This window comes from Triturus cristatus, chromosome 8 (genome assembly GCF_964204655.1).
Source record: "Triturus cristatus chromosome 8, aTriCri1.1, whole genome shotgun sequence".
Taxonomy (NCBI): Eukaryota; Metazoa; Chordata; class Amphibia; order Caudata; family Salamandridae; genus Triturus; species Triturus cristatus.
The window spans coordinates 1,056,865,305-1,056,878,460 of record NC_140591.1 but is presented as its reverse complement, the minus strand read 5'-3'; the positions used below and the strand labels follow the sequence as shown (position 1 = coordinate 1,056,878,460).

At 42.3% G+C, this 13,156-nt stretch overlaps 1 protein-coding gene across 1 annotated transcript in view; it reads left to right on the top strand.

Annotated features, from left to right (window-relative positions):
- Nucleotides 1-11,281, top strand: part of LOC146805376 (interleukin-18 receptor accessory protein-like) — a 253,044-nt gene extending 241,763 nt beyond the window's left edge. The window contains exons 10-11 of the mRNA XM_085622596.1: nucleotides 6,561-6,740; nucleotides 10,892-11,281. Of these exons, the coding sequence (XP_085478722.1) occupies nucleotides 6,561-6,740; nucleotides 10,892-11,262 (551 nt within the window). The 3' untranslated portion in view covers nucleotides 11,263-11,281. The remainder of the gene's footprint in view (nucleotides 1-6,560; nucleotides 6,741-10,891) is intronic.
- The last annotated feature ends 1,875 nt before the right edge of the window (nucleotides 11,282-13,156 follow it).

Below are 13,156 nucleotides of genomic sequence, written 5' to 3'. Positions count from 1 at the left end.
TAGCTCTAACCACACAAAATAGGTAGCAATTGTATTGGGACACTTGGGGAAATGCTGGGTGGCAGAGAATGTGTGGCTCCCCGCTGATTTCAGATGTTTCCCTCACAGAAATGTGAAAAATGTGTGCTTTTGGTAAAACATTGAGGTTTGCAAGGGCTCTTGGGTAGGAAAACCTGATGGGCGCCATGCAAGTGATCATATCCTGTATTCCCCTCTGTGTCTAGTTTTCACAAATGTACAGGCTTGCTAGGTTTCCCTAGGTGCCTTCTGAGCTAGAGACCAAAATCCACAGCTAACCACATTGCAAAAAAAAGAGTCAGTTTTCAGTGGAAACCTGTGATGTGTCCATGTTGCGTTTTAAGGCCTTTCCTGTCATGGGCACTTGGCCTACCCACACAAGCGTGGTACTACTTTATTGGCAGATGTGGGGGGATTATAGATGGCAGGAGATTCATAGCTCCCTGCATATTCCAGAAATTTCATCACTGAAATGGGCGAAAAATTTGTTTTTTAGTCAAAGTTTGAGGTTTATAAGGGCTGCTGGGTAAGAAACGTTGGTGAGAGCCACATTTCACCCGATTTTGGATTCCTCCAGGTGTCTAGTTTGAAATAATTTGCAGATTTTCTAGGTTTCCCTAGGTTCCAACTGAGCTAAAGCCCAAAATCCAAATCTAGCCACATTGCGAAAATGGGCCAGTTTTTGAGGAAAAATTTGATGTGCCCACGTTGTGTTCTGGGGCCGTTTTGTCAAGAGCACCAGCCCTACGCACACAGATGAAGTATCATTGTTATGATGAGATTTGGGGAAATGCTGGGTGGTAGGATATTTATGGCTCCACACAGATTCCTGACGCTTTTCTCAAAGAAATGTGTGCAAATGGGTGTTTTTAGTCAAAGTTGGATGTTTGCAAAGGTTTCTGGGCCACACATTTTGCCCTAGTCTAAATTCCCCTATGTGTCTAGTTTTAAAAAATGTGCAAGTTTGTTAGGTTTCCCTAGGTGCCTGCAGAGCCAGGGCCCAAAATCCACAGCTATCCACATTGAAAAAAGGGTACGTTTTCAGTGGAAAAAATGTGATGTGTCCATGTTGTGTTTAGGGCCCTGTCCTGTTGCAGGAAGTAGGCCTACCCACACAAGTGAGGTTCCATTTGTGTCAGGAGATGTGTGGAAATACAGCATAGTAGAACATGTGTCATTGGCAATTGTATTTCTCTGCATTTGTGTCTTCCAAATGCAAGGCAAAGTGAAAGAAAACATTTTGATAAATGCCCTCTGAATCACATGGTAGTATGGGTACCAGCACATTTAGAGTTGTACAATCTCATCTGTGGCAAGCCTTAGAGTGTATCCTCTCCACCCTTGCCCGCGAAACCCAGAGAGTCAGGCTCCCACCTTTCTCCTCAGAACTTATAGAGATCAGCTACAGAGTCCCTCAGGGCTCCTCTCTGAGCCCCACCCTCTTCAGCATCTACATGGCCCGCTTGCAGCCATCGTCAGAAACCACTGACACAACATTGCCTCCTACACCGCTCAACCCAGATGATTCTCTCCCTCACCGATAAACCTACAGCTACCAAGAGCAAATTCCACAATGGATTGAAGAAAGTAGCTGCCTGGATGAAGGACAGCGGCCTCAAACTTAACTCCGACAAAACCAAAGTCCTCATTCTGGGTTCCAATCCCTCCACCTGGGGTGACTCCTGGTGACCCGCACTACTCAGAATCCCCCCCACACCCACTGACCACGCACACAACTTGGGCATTATCCTCGACTCCTCGCTCTCAATTAACCGCCAAATCAACCTTGTATCCTCTTCCTGCTTCCATATGCTCCACCTGCTTCAGAAGATCTTCAAGTGGATCCCCACCGAGTGCAGGAGAATATTCAACCAGGTCCTCATCAGCTGCAAGCTCGACTGCGGCTACGCACTCTTCGCCGGCACCACCCAAAATCTCCAAAAGAAAGTACTGAGCACCCAGAATGTCTCTGTCAGACTTATCCTGAGCATTCCTCTCCGCAGCCACATCACTGGTCACCTCAGAAACCTTCAATGGCTCCCGTTCAACACAACATAATAATCGCCTTCAAGATCCTCGGGCAAGCCTACAAAGCACTTCACAACACCAGAACTGCATACTTCAACCACTGCCTCTCCTTCTACACACCCACCAGGCATTTCAGCTCTGCCCAACTGGCTCTAGCCACTATCCCAAGGATCCGCAAAACCTCAGCTTAAGGAAGATCCTTCTCCTACCTCACTGCGAAGACCTGGAACTCTCTACCTCTACATCTCAGGCAAGCAACATCACTGCCTCAATTCAGGAATGAACATAAGACCTGGCTCTTCGAATGAAACTGCAGAACACCCCACCCTAGTGCCTTGAGACCCCAGCGGGTGATTAGACGTGCTTTATAAGAACCTTGATTTATTGATTGATCGATACAAATAACCTACTGACCTCTCGCCAAAAATCCTGCATAGACTGATGTAACTATTGTGACAGAAAAACCTTCAGCCGAGCCTATGGGACATTACGCCCACATTGAATAGATAGAATCATTCTACGGGTCCAATGAGTGGCACGACTAAATTTTAGTAGGCCACCATACCACCCTAGCACCTCACTCCCCTCCCGGTCCTGAAGAAGCACAAAGGATCTTTTCCTGAAACCACATTACTGCACGAAACATGTCCACCCTACCCCAGTCCTAAAAGGACTTCACACTCGTCTAGATACTGAGGGCCATTATCACCCTCGAGCAGCACACAACCTTCTGGTTTTTTAATGATGACAGGAGGATTTTTTCTATTAAACTGTACTACCCTCACTCCCCTCTAGACATCTTTTAGCATCTTCACTTCACACCACTTTATACTCAGACCCAAACACACCCACAGGGCTAGATCAATAAAAAAGATCTCTGACAAAGTGACCCCTCTGGGGACCAGTATGCCATTGCAGTGTCGGCCAGATGAGAAGCACTGCCCCATGATGAAGCATAACATCTTTTGCCGTATGTGAGGGCATCAAGTAAAGGACACACTGTCCCTTTACCTTTTTTCTAAAAAAGAAAACACTCCCTTCTCTCTTACTTACTCCTTCTTAGGAACTGTGACTCCCCTCAGTGACGATAAAACGTTTTATACCCCAGTGCAGTATAAACTTATCAGCATATAGTAAGTACCATTTTTTAATTGTTCTTACGAAAGGGAAGAGTTTCACTGTTGACAGTCATTAGAAATAGCATAACTGACGTCTCCCAATAAGCAATAAAATTCGGACCTAGATGAAACATTGGATCTGATCCACAAAGCTTGCAATTAAAGCATGCAAATGTGTGAATGAATCTCCAGAAAAAAAATGCAGAAAGGTAAAAAGTATGCACAGGTTTGTAAATGAGAGATGGGACCCTAAGTCACAAGACTTTTGCTGCGATTTACTCTTGTAGTACTGATTGCTTAAGCCTGAATTCTAGAAATAAGTTTGGTGAATCCAGGAACACTCCTAGCTTATTCCTGGAATTTATCAGTGAAGAAGAAATTTGCCAAGAGTAAATAAAATATTCTCCTAGCAAAACCTTTGTAAACTGGTCCCATGGATGAGCAGTGGATTCGGTAATGAAGGTGGGATTACATTTTGGCGACTGCACATTTCCGAAAATATTATTTCCTAGTGGTAGGAGCAGTCTAGAGACACTGTTGCACTGTCCTCGGCTAACACTTAGTGACATCCAAGCCACCAATCATTGCATACTCACATGTTCTCGAACTGACATAACACACTTCAAACATTCTATTAGGACGCCACTTGCATCAAACAGGCAAGGATGATACAACATACCTTCTGCCACTAATTCACACGCAATAACACAATAGTACAAACAATAAAAATAACAAGCATTTGCAATGCAATAGGACTCGCATCTGCGCGAGACCTATTGCTGTGCAAATGGGAGTGCGGGTGGGCGGGGGTTAGGGGGGCGAGAAGGCATGAACAACAGGAGTGCGGGCAGGTGGAGGGGTGGGAAGGCATAGGAAGAAAATTGTGATCACAATCTAAATAACACATACCATGCTACACTCGAACTAAAGAGGTCAGTAGCCATAGAAGGATACAAATGACGACATGCCCGTCATAAGGAGGAACTAACAGCCTACACACCAATCGGAAGGCAGCATTTAGAAAGGACAAAGACAATTGAAAAGATGGGCGGGGACTGGGCAGAGCTTCCATTCCATACTCCATTACTACATGCCTCGCATAGTGAGCAGTGCATGTGCGCTGCCGCTATAGACTCAACCTAAAAAGGACAACACTACAGTGGGTATTTCCTGGTGTAGATCAACAGAGAGACCATTGAAATTGAGGGAACACAGAGTTAAACATTTGTGGGCAAGCTAAAACCTTTGTAAAGCCTATTACACACACATCTGCACTTTTAAACTTGTGCATCAATTACCTAGACATGACAAAGTTTTGCAAACTGTGTGGAAGAATCTACCACCATTTTCAGAGGAAGGGTGTAGATAGCAAAGAAAGAAATTTCACAAACATAATGTTATAGAACAAACATACAACAGAAAAGGAAACTTATGCTAGTGACAGTGTTCCTTGCATTGCCTGAATATTTTTGGTGAATAGCTGAGACATTTGTAATTCTTCACAAAGCATAGCTGCATGCATAAGCATCTAGATATTTACACCTCTTTTGTAAATGTGGATCTTTATAAATAAGCTTTGGTCACCACTAAGCCAGATTTAGGGGTAGATTTATCAATATTTCATGCAACACAGCTGCTGCACTGTGCTGCATGAAAGGGAGAGGGCAAACATGTGCCATATTTAACATTATATGGCACATTCCTGCTCTCTCTCTTCACCATTGCACTTTTGGCTATCTAGCACCATCGCAGTAACCCTTGTATCATGGTGCACGTGTGCCTGTGTTGCAGGCAGGATTGTTTTTGTGCAGGAAGGGACACCTCCCTGCACAAAAACAATCCTGTGAGGCTTTTTCCTCTTTCTACATGTGCTGCAGAAAGCAGCACACGTATTAAGAGGAAACAACTTAGGGGCATATCAACAAGGGCTTTATCTTCGCTTTTTTGGCTTTAAAAGCCAAAAAAGGGGAGATAAAACTAGCGCCCTATCAACAACAGGGTGCTAACATGCAAATTTGCATGTTAGCACCCTTTTACTCTACGCTTCCCCTTGCATCTCTAATGAGATGCAAAGGGGGCGTTCCAGAGTAAAATAATAGGAGAAATGTCGCTAAGCGACATTTCTCCTATTATCAAGAATGTCGCTAACCCTGTTAGAGACAAAAAAAGCAGCGCTAACCGCGGTTAACGCTGCTTTTTTACGTCTGGTATTTTTCTGACTTAGCCATGATATCCTATGGAAGGAGGATATCATGGCTAAGTTTGCCTGTCCCTATCAACAAGGTAACGTGAGATTATCGCTGGGTTTCCAGCGATAATCTCACGTTAGCCTGTTAGCGTGAGGATTTTTAACTCTATTGAGATAAGCGTTGCTAATAGCACGCTATCTCAGCGATAAAAATTCACGCTAGCCGGCGATAATTATCCTAGCGCTAAGTGCGCTTAGAGATAATTATCGCCGGTTGTTGTTGATATGCCCCTAGGAGAGATAAAGATATTTCTCCTTGTTATGCCTCTCCTGGGAAGGTGTATCATTTTGTTGCATTTCCAGGTCTACCTCTCATGGTAAACTGGGAATGTGTCAAAATTCACAGGTGGATGCGTGGGTACATCTCTGCACCACCCACTAACTGCCTCCCTGGGGCCAAGTAACACAATGCAGTGACTTGCGCTGGCGTGCATTACTCCAGGTTTAACAAGCACTGCAGGGCCTCACAATGGTGGCTTGCATGACTTGTTAAATCTGACTTCAGTATTGTGTTGCCCTTGTGTTGCCTTGCATGGCACAAGGGCAACACAACACTTTGATAAATCTGGCCCTTGGTCTTTACGCCGACTTTAACCAATCCCTGAGAGAAACAGATCATTCCCTGGCTTTGGTTGGGCCATTAACTCCAGTAAATATCACATATTTGATGAAGTGTAAAATAACACAGGAAATCATATGGCACATTATAGAAGAAAAATGCAACTTTAGTCGAGAGCCTCCAAAAGTGAAACAAAAGCTAAAAATAGAATATTTCAATCAAAGTCTAACATATCAGAGAGAGGGTCTCTGCTATGATGGGTCATCATTTCAAAGTTATTGATAACTATTGGGTTTTGGAAAGCGACATTTTCTTAATTTGTCATGGGCTCCAGGTGTGTGAAGTGTCTGTATGAAATTTGTCAAGATGAACGTGAGTAATATGTTCTTTCCGGATTTTTGATTAGATTTTGATCTCTACCTCCCTTACTTAGTCTGTTTAAAAATGTAAATATGGGAAAAATTCAAGAAGTAATAAAGAGATAAAAAGATAAATATATGCTTGCAATTTGGATTTGAATTTTAAATGATACTGATACAAAATCAATTTTACTAGTTAATCGCCTAATATTCTGTATATTTTCTCTTAGATAATAAAGAGTTTGATGCATTTGTATCCTATGCAAAGTCAAATTCATATTCAATTGAAAATTCAATGAGGGAAAACTACACCGAGGAAGAGTTTGCAGTAAAATTACTTCCTGAAATTTTGGAGGACAAGTATGGTTACAAGCTGTGTTTTCTGGAAAGAGACATCCTACCAGGGGGAGGTACTTTTTTTTTATTATGAACCTGATTTATAATATGTAATATGTATCACAATTAATAGAACTTTTAACAATATACCATGTTGGCTTGATAGGCTGTAAAGAAGTTTTCTCTTTTCGAAGAGAAAAAACTGTGGACTGTGCAACGAATGAGTGAGTGGGCTGTTCCAAACACAATCAGAGATCAAAGTCAAAAGACCCTTAGCAGTAAAATGTATGGGCTTGGGTGAAGCTACTATATTTTAATATTAAAACACAGATTTATAGTTGTGAGACGCCTCTCAAAATCCAAAAGGACTTTGGGGCATGTTCATTACTGACAGCTTACTGTCGATAGTGGGTGGTCATCTGTGATGCATAGTTTCAAAATGGCAACCAACCCAATTAAGTTCCCTAGTCACTAAAGTGATATGTACATTGTACTGGGGCAGATGGACGACAGATTATTGTTCTCTTTGCCCACAAATGAATATGGAAAAGACAAATGCATATAAAGGTATTTTACTACTATACTTTGTGCAACGTTGCACAGACGTAATGTCCTGCATGCTAAAGCAGGCCTTCATCCCAACAGAGAAGAGTTTGACACCATGAAGGCTGCCTTCAAGGATAAAATACAGGTGACGTCTTATAGAAGATCATTAGGTGTGATCATAAATGTTAGGAAGACCCACTCAAGAGTTGACCCTACAAATGTGTTGCAAACTTAACAGGTGTAATATTTAATCCCAGTGCCCTGCATGCATTTTATAGCACCAGCATAAACTGAGGCACCTATAAGAGCCATGCAGAGTTGATAAAGGTAGCGCATCCCTTTGTGAGTAAGGAATAATATATATTTAGGGCACCATACTCACCAAACCAGATTCTATTACAGCAAATGTACAAATATCTAAAAACATGTGAAGGGGCCTGAGATGGACACCAATAGCTACCTTTCTTTTTTGGAAAAGCCTGGTTTGACCATCTAATGTTTTATTCAAAGGGTGATTCATATAAAGTTAGTACCCTATAAATCGTATTTTTCTTGTGCTAAATACAATAAAATGTGTAGTAATGATCAACTCCTGTACCCTCAAAGAGGGTCTGCTATATCATTCAACGTTGTCTTTCAGTACATTCTATGGGTCATACATGAGAAAATGAGGCAAGAGCATGGTGCAAGAACTGGGGGTGCCTCACAGCTCCTTGCATGGGACACCTTGTAGGATAGCCATCCCTCAGCTTCCCCTCCCCCCTGCATCTCTGAGTTCTGAGTGTTTTCCAAGAGGCCACTTGTGTCCTTTGGGAGACAATTTAGCTAATTATTTGTTACCTTTTTAAAGAATAGTAAACGAGTTACCAAGTTATTGTTATGCACCAATAGTAATCTGGGGTCCACTGACCATTATTTGTGCCTATTCAAAAATCTTTTAATGATCAAATACTTTAAAAAAACGCCTTTCTAATTAGGAATCACCATTTTAGCACTTCAACTTAAGCCATTATAAATATTAACAAACATGTCTCTGGTCAGTAAAGGCATTACTTGCAACATTACTGATATGTATGTTGTGTTGAAACAGTAACAAAGGCTTTACCTCTTTGTATTTCTGAACTGTGCTGTCTGCAGGCACATAAACCAGGTTCCCGGTTCTGTGCTGCACCAAAATAGAACAACATGAAATGTCCTCAGCCCTTTCTGAGTGAAATGAGGCCTACGTTGCATGAGTTGTTCCCTGTCTCAAAAGTGGACAGTAGAGATGGTGCAAATATCCTGCTCAGAAACAATTTATTCTCTGTTGCCTTATATGTGCTTTTTGGTGTTGTGTGCCGTATTGTGGTAACCACTGGGAAAGAACTCTGCCATTAAATTGCAACCTGAGTTATATGATATCTTGTTTATGTATGTATGTTGTATTTCCATACCGCAAACTAATCCAAAAGGCAGTGGAGCCCTGTACATTGTCAAAGGGAAGCTTAAAGCTGGTGAGTAATTGGAGAGGAAGCAGAGTTGTGAGCAGTTAATCCATTGTGATGTAGTGTTCTTCAAAGTGGTTTGTCTTCAACTCTTTCCTAAACTGGACTAACATTGAGGTGATCCTGATTGATATGGAGCTGTTAATCCAGAAGGTGGGCGCAGAGATGGAAAAGGCCTGTTGTCACATTTCTTCTTTTTTACACTTGTTTCTCTGCAGTCTGATGGTCTCCTGGCCTTTGGTGTGCCGAGAATCCACAGAGATGGTGAACTTGTCTGCAAGATAAGCGGGGGTGCATGTTGTGCTGGCTTGACAGGGTGGGCCGGCAAGGGGATCTTGATGATGTGCTGTGACATGTTGGATACACTTAAGGAGTAGCAGTGTGGAGTCTGGGAGGCCATTGAGTATGGCATTACCACCACCTGGATGCAAGAGAACAAGGGCTTGAATACCAGTTCCGAAGATGCTTTAATTGTCTTTAGAAGAGAGAGCTGGTGCCAAACTGTCTTTTGTTTTTTGGCAATGTGTTCCTTGAGGGAGAGGTTGGTGTTTAGGTGAATCCAAGTGATTTGGCAATCGGTGGAGGTTGAGGTTCAAAACCACCAAGGCTCATTTTATTGAGACAGGTTTGTCTTGCATTTTGTTTGTTGTTCTGGCAAATAATTCTGCTTAGTTCAGTTGAGCTTCAGGTAGGCACTGGACATTCAAGTCTGGGTAATGTGCAAGTAATGTTTGGGGCATTGGATATGTGAAGCAGAAGAGACTTTCAAGTACAGTGTGTCTCATCAGAGTATTGGTGAATCTTGATGCTCTTGTCTGTGAGAAGAGCACTGGGTAAAAGCTCTGTGTATAGACTGAAGGCAACAAGAGATAGTATGGGAAACTGTGGGACTCCTCATATGATGTTGATCTTTTGTGACCTGGAAGTGCCCATGTGAACAAAGTGTGTGCATGCGTCTTCTGTTTATACGTATATTAGCCAACTAATGTGCATCTGCTCTGGTTTGCAACATAGCGATGCTGTAAGTGTTTAGCTGGCTGTTTGGATTCATAGGCTGCCAATTAGCATACTAGCCGATAAAAGGCTAAGCCTGGATGTTTCCCTGATTCTGATATTTCACATATTTTTAAAACCATATGTAACTTTAACCTCATGACATAAATCACCATAAATGCATCTACCCACTTCCATTCATCCATTCTGGTGTGCTGACAAAATATCACTTTTTTAGCATCTTATTTAGATTTAAGGCAGGAACTAAGGCCCAGATTTACTAACACGTTGAACTAGGTTTGCATCACTTTTGTGACACAAACCCAGCACAACGTATTAAGGTGGTAATTATTATACAGCATAAATCAGGATTTGTGTTGTATCACAAAGTAATGCAAAGTTGTGCTATGCAGTGCTTTGCGTTACTTTGTGTCAAGGAGGCATTCCATGGGTGGCGCTTGGGCATCCCCATGCAACCACCAATGAGTTTTGATGCAAATCCCTACCTGCAAATGTTAGCAGACAGGGATTTGCACCACAATGTTACACCTCCTCAAGGCAGGCATAACGAGTAGAAATATTTTAATTCCACATTGTTTTTCTAACTTTGCATGTGTGCTGCGTTGCACAACATGTATAGAACGTGTAGAAGCCTTAAAGAATAGTGTTTGCACTGGATGAGACTCCTTCCAGTCCAAAACCTATGCTTCAGAGAACACCCGCACCCTTGCACAATGGCATGAGGGTCTCAGCATTGCAGCATGGCTGCCAAAAGTGTGCCAGCACTGGGGAAGAGAAATAATTCACCATATCTTAGTAGATATGGAAAAAAAAATCTCTCCCTTTGATGCAAGGCTGCAAAGAAACTTTGATGCAGTGTTGTTTTGCATCAGATAATAGTAAATCTTGGCCAGGCTCTTTATTCCAATTAATCTCCATTTCTGAGTGCTAGTAAACTGTGTAGGGGTAGTCATAATTATTCAAGTGCAATGCTACAATATTTTGCGAATAGGTTCTTGTGTGTCTTCCTATGCATCTTCCTATGCAAAAACAAACTTTTTGCCAGCATAAGAAAATGTGATAACATTTTTGAACGGGGTCATAGTAAAACATTGTTTAATCTATAGTGTGCCCTTTTTAAATTCCTTTCTCTGTAAACTGATTATCCTAATTCATTTCTTATTCTCCATCCTGTTTTGCAGCTTATGTTGAAGATATAGCTCGAATAATTAAAAGGAGCAGGAGAGCAATATTTGTCCTCAGCCCAGCATACATCAACGACCCAATCCTGTTTGAGCTGCAAACAGCAGTCAAGTGCACCTTGGAAGACAACACACCGAAATTGATTTTGATTAAATTCAAACCATTTCAAGAGCCCAGATCTCTGCCTCACATCATAAAACGAGCTCTGAAAGTTGTGCCCACCATCCCTTGGAAAGAGAAATACGGCAAATCAACATCATCATCTTCAAGGTTCTGGAACAGGATTCGATATCACATGCCCATAAAGAAAAGCCCGGTTTCAAAGGACAAACATTCCTGTTTACCGAAGTGTTCTTCTCTTTCACAGTAAAAAATGCAAGTTTAGTAAATGTTGGTTTGTTTGTGGTTTATAGTGAAACGTGTATCATGTTTTTATCTCTTGGCATGTATAGGTGATGCGGTCGGAGGAGAGAGTTGTATTAAAGTTTTCTTAAACTCATCCTTGGTGATGCCAAGCTTCAGTAAATCTATGCACTAAGCAGCCACAGTATAGCCATACGGCTACTGGACCTAGCTGAAGAGGTCATATACGGGGATATGTACAAGGAAGTGGAGGAGAGAGGAGTTAGACTTCCTGGTTTAACGCCTCTCTCCTCCAATTCTGAAACGCAAGGCTGCACCATATTTACAAGAATGTGGTGTAGCCTTGCATTAACCCTGTGATGGCGCTAAGTTTAGCAACTTAGCGTCAACGCAGGCACCCTTGCACCAGAGTGCAAGGGTGTCTGCGTGCAGGGGAGGATAGTTTATGTGTAGGAAGGTGACCCTTCCTGCATATAAACAATCCTAGAAATGCCATTCTGTCAGTTTCATGTGTGCTCCTTCATGCAGCTCACATGAAAATGACAAAATGGCATTTAAAAAAAGTTTATTTATGTACCTGAAGGGACACCTTCCTGTCCATAAACAAACAATGGCATTTTGCTTTTTCCATGTGTGCTGCACAAGGCTGCACACATGGAAAAAGCAAAAACAAGGAGAAATAATGCATTTCTCCTTGTTTCGCCATCTTAAGACCAGTTTTTACCTGGTCTTAATTTTGGCGCTGCATCCTATGTACGCCACCCTTGTACTTAGGGGGCACGTCAAAATGAATGGGTGTTGCGGTGGAACGCCCACAGTAACACCCACTGTCCACCCCTTTCACGCTAACCATAGCATGAATGGGGGCCTTAGATACAAGGCAGGGTTAAGCCACTTTAAGTGGCCTAACGCTGCCTTGTACATAAGGCGTAGTCCCTATCGCCACCACAACGTCAATATAGGTGACATTGTGGCGGTGATAGGGGTTTGTACATATGCCCCATAATCTTCTACCCAGTGGTATAACGAAACTTGTAATCCCGCCTCTTTTACCATCATCAGTATACACCAACCTCCCTTCCTTCGCAACTGTCGCCCAGCTTCCTTTTATATACCAGGATGGAATTTCAATTATGCCTGCATATTTTGCATAATTTTGGTAATTTCACATTACACTCAAATGATGCCATGATGCCACATTGCGTAATTATAGTACCGAGTGATGGGCCAATGCGATCGACCAAAACGTGAACAGCTGCTGTTCCAGGCAACCCTGGTTTTGTATAGATGTGAACTTGTTTAAAAAATTGGCACAAGGCTGCATTTCAGACTATAACATATGTCTAAATGACGAATTTGCATGTTGTGTAATCACTCGTACTACTGATATTTCACATAATTACACAAAAGCAAATTTGTTTTCTGATGTAGTAAGTGAAATGTTGTGTATGGCTTAGTAGTGGAATGGTGGGTTTTGGAATGTTAGTGGAGAAAGCATTGAAGATTGTTCCAAGTCAGTTGGTGGCAGCAGCCTAGCTGAAATTATGTGTATGATGCATCCTGCTGTAATTAAACATACTTTTCTGAGGTGAGAGCGGTGTTTGCTGTCATCGTTTACCCTCATTCACCATATCTTCTGTTTTCGACAAGCGGGGTCAAGAGTTGCCAGGATCAGGATGACCCACAGTTGCTGTATCCAGAATCGCAAGTCTTATTACTCCTTATGGCATAGACAAGCTATAAAAAGCATTTTTAAAGCGAGCAGTGCAGGCACAGTAAACTCCGACTCCTCTCAAGCGTCAGCATTTGTGCAGTCTCATAGCGGCACTTCTTCAGTCTTCCAGCCAGTCTGGCCTGTCCATTTGTTATCGGCAGCTGCACATAAAAGGCAGAGCGATTCA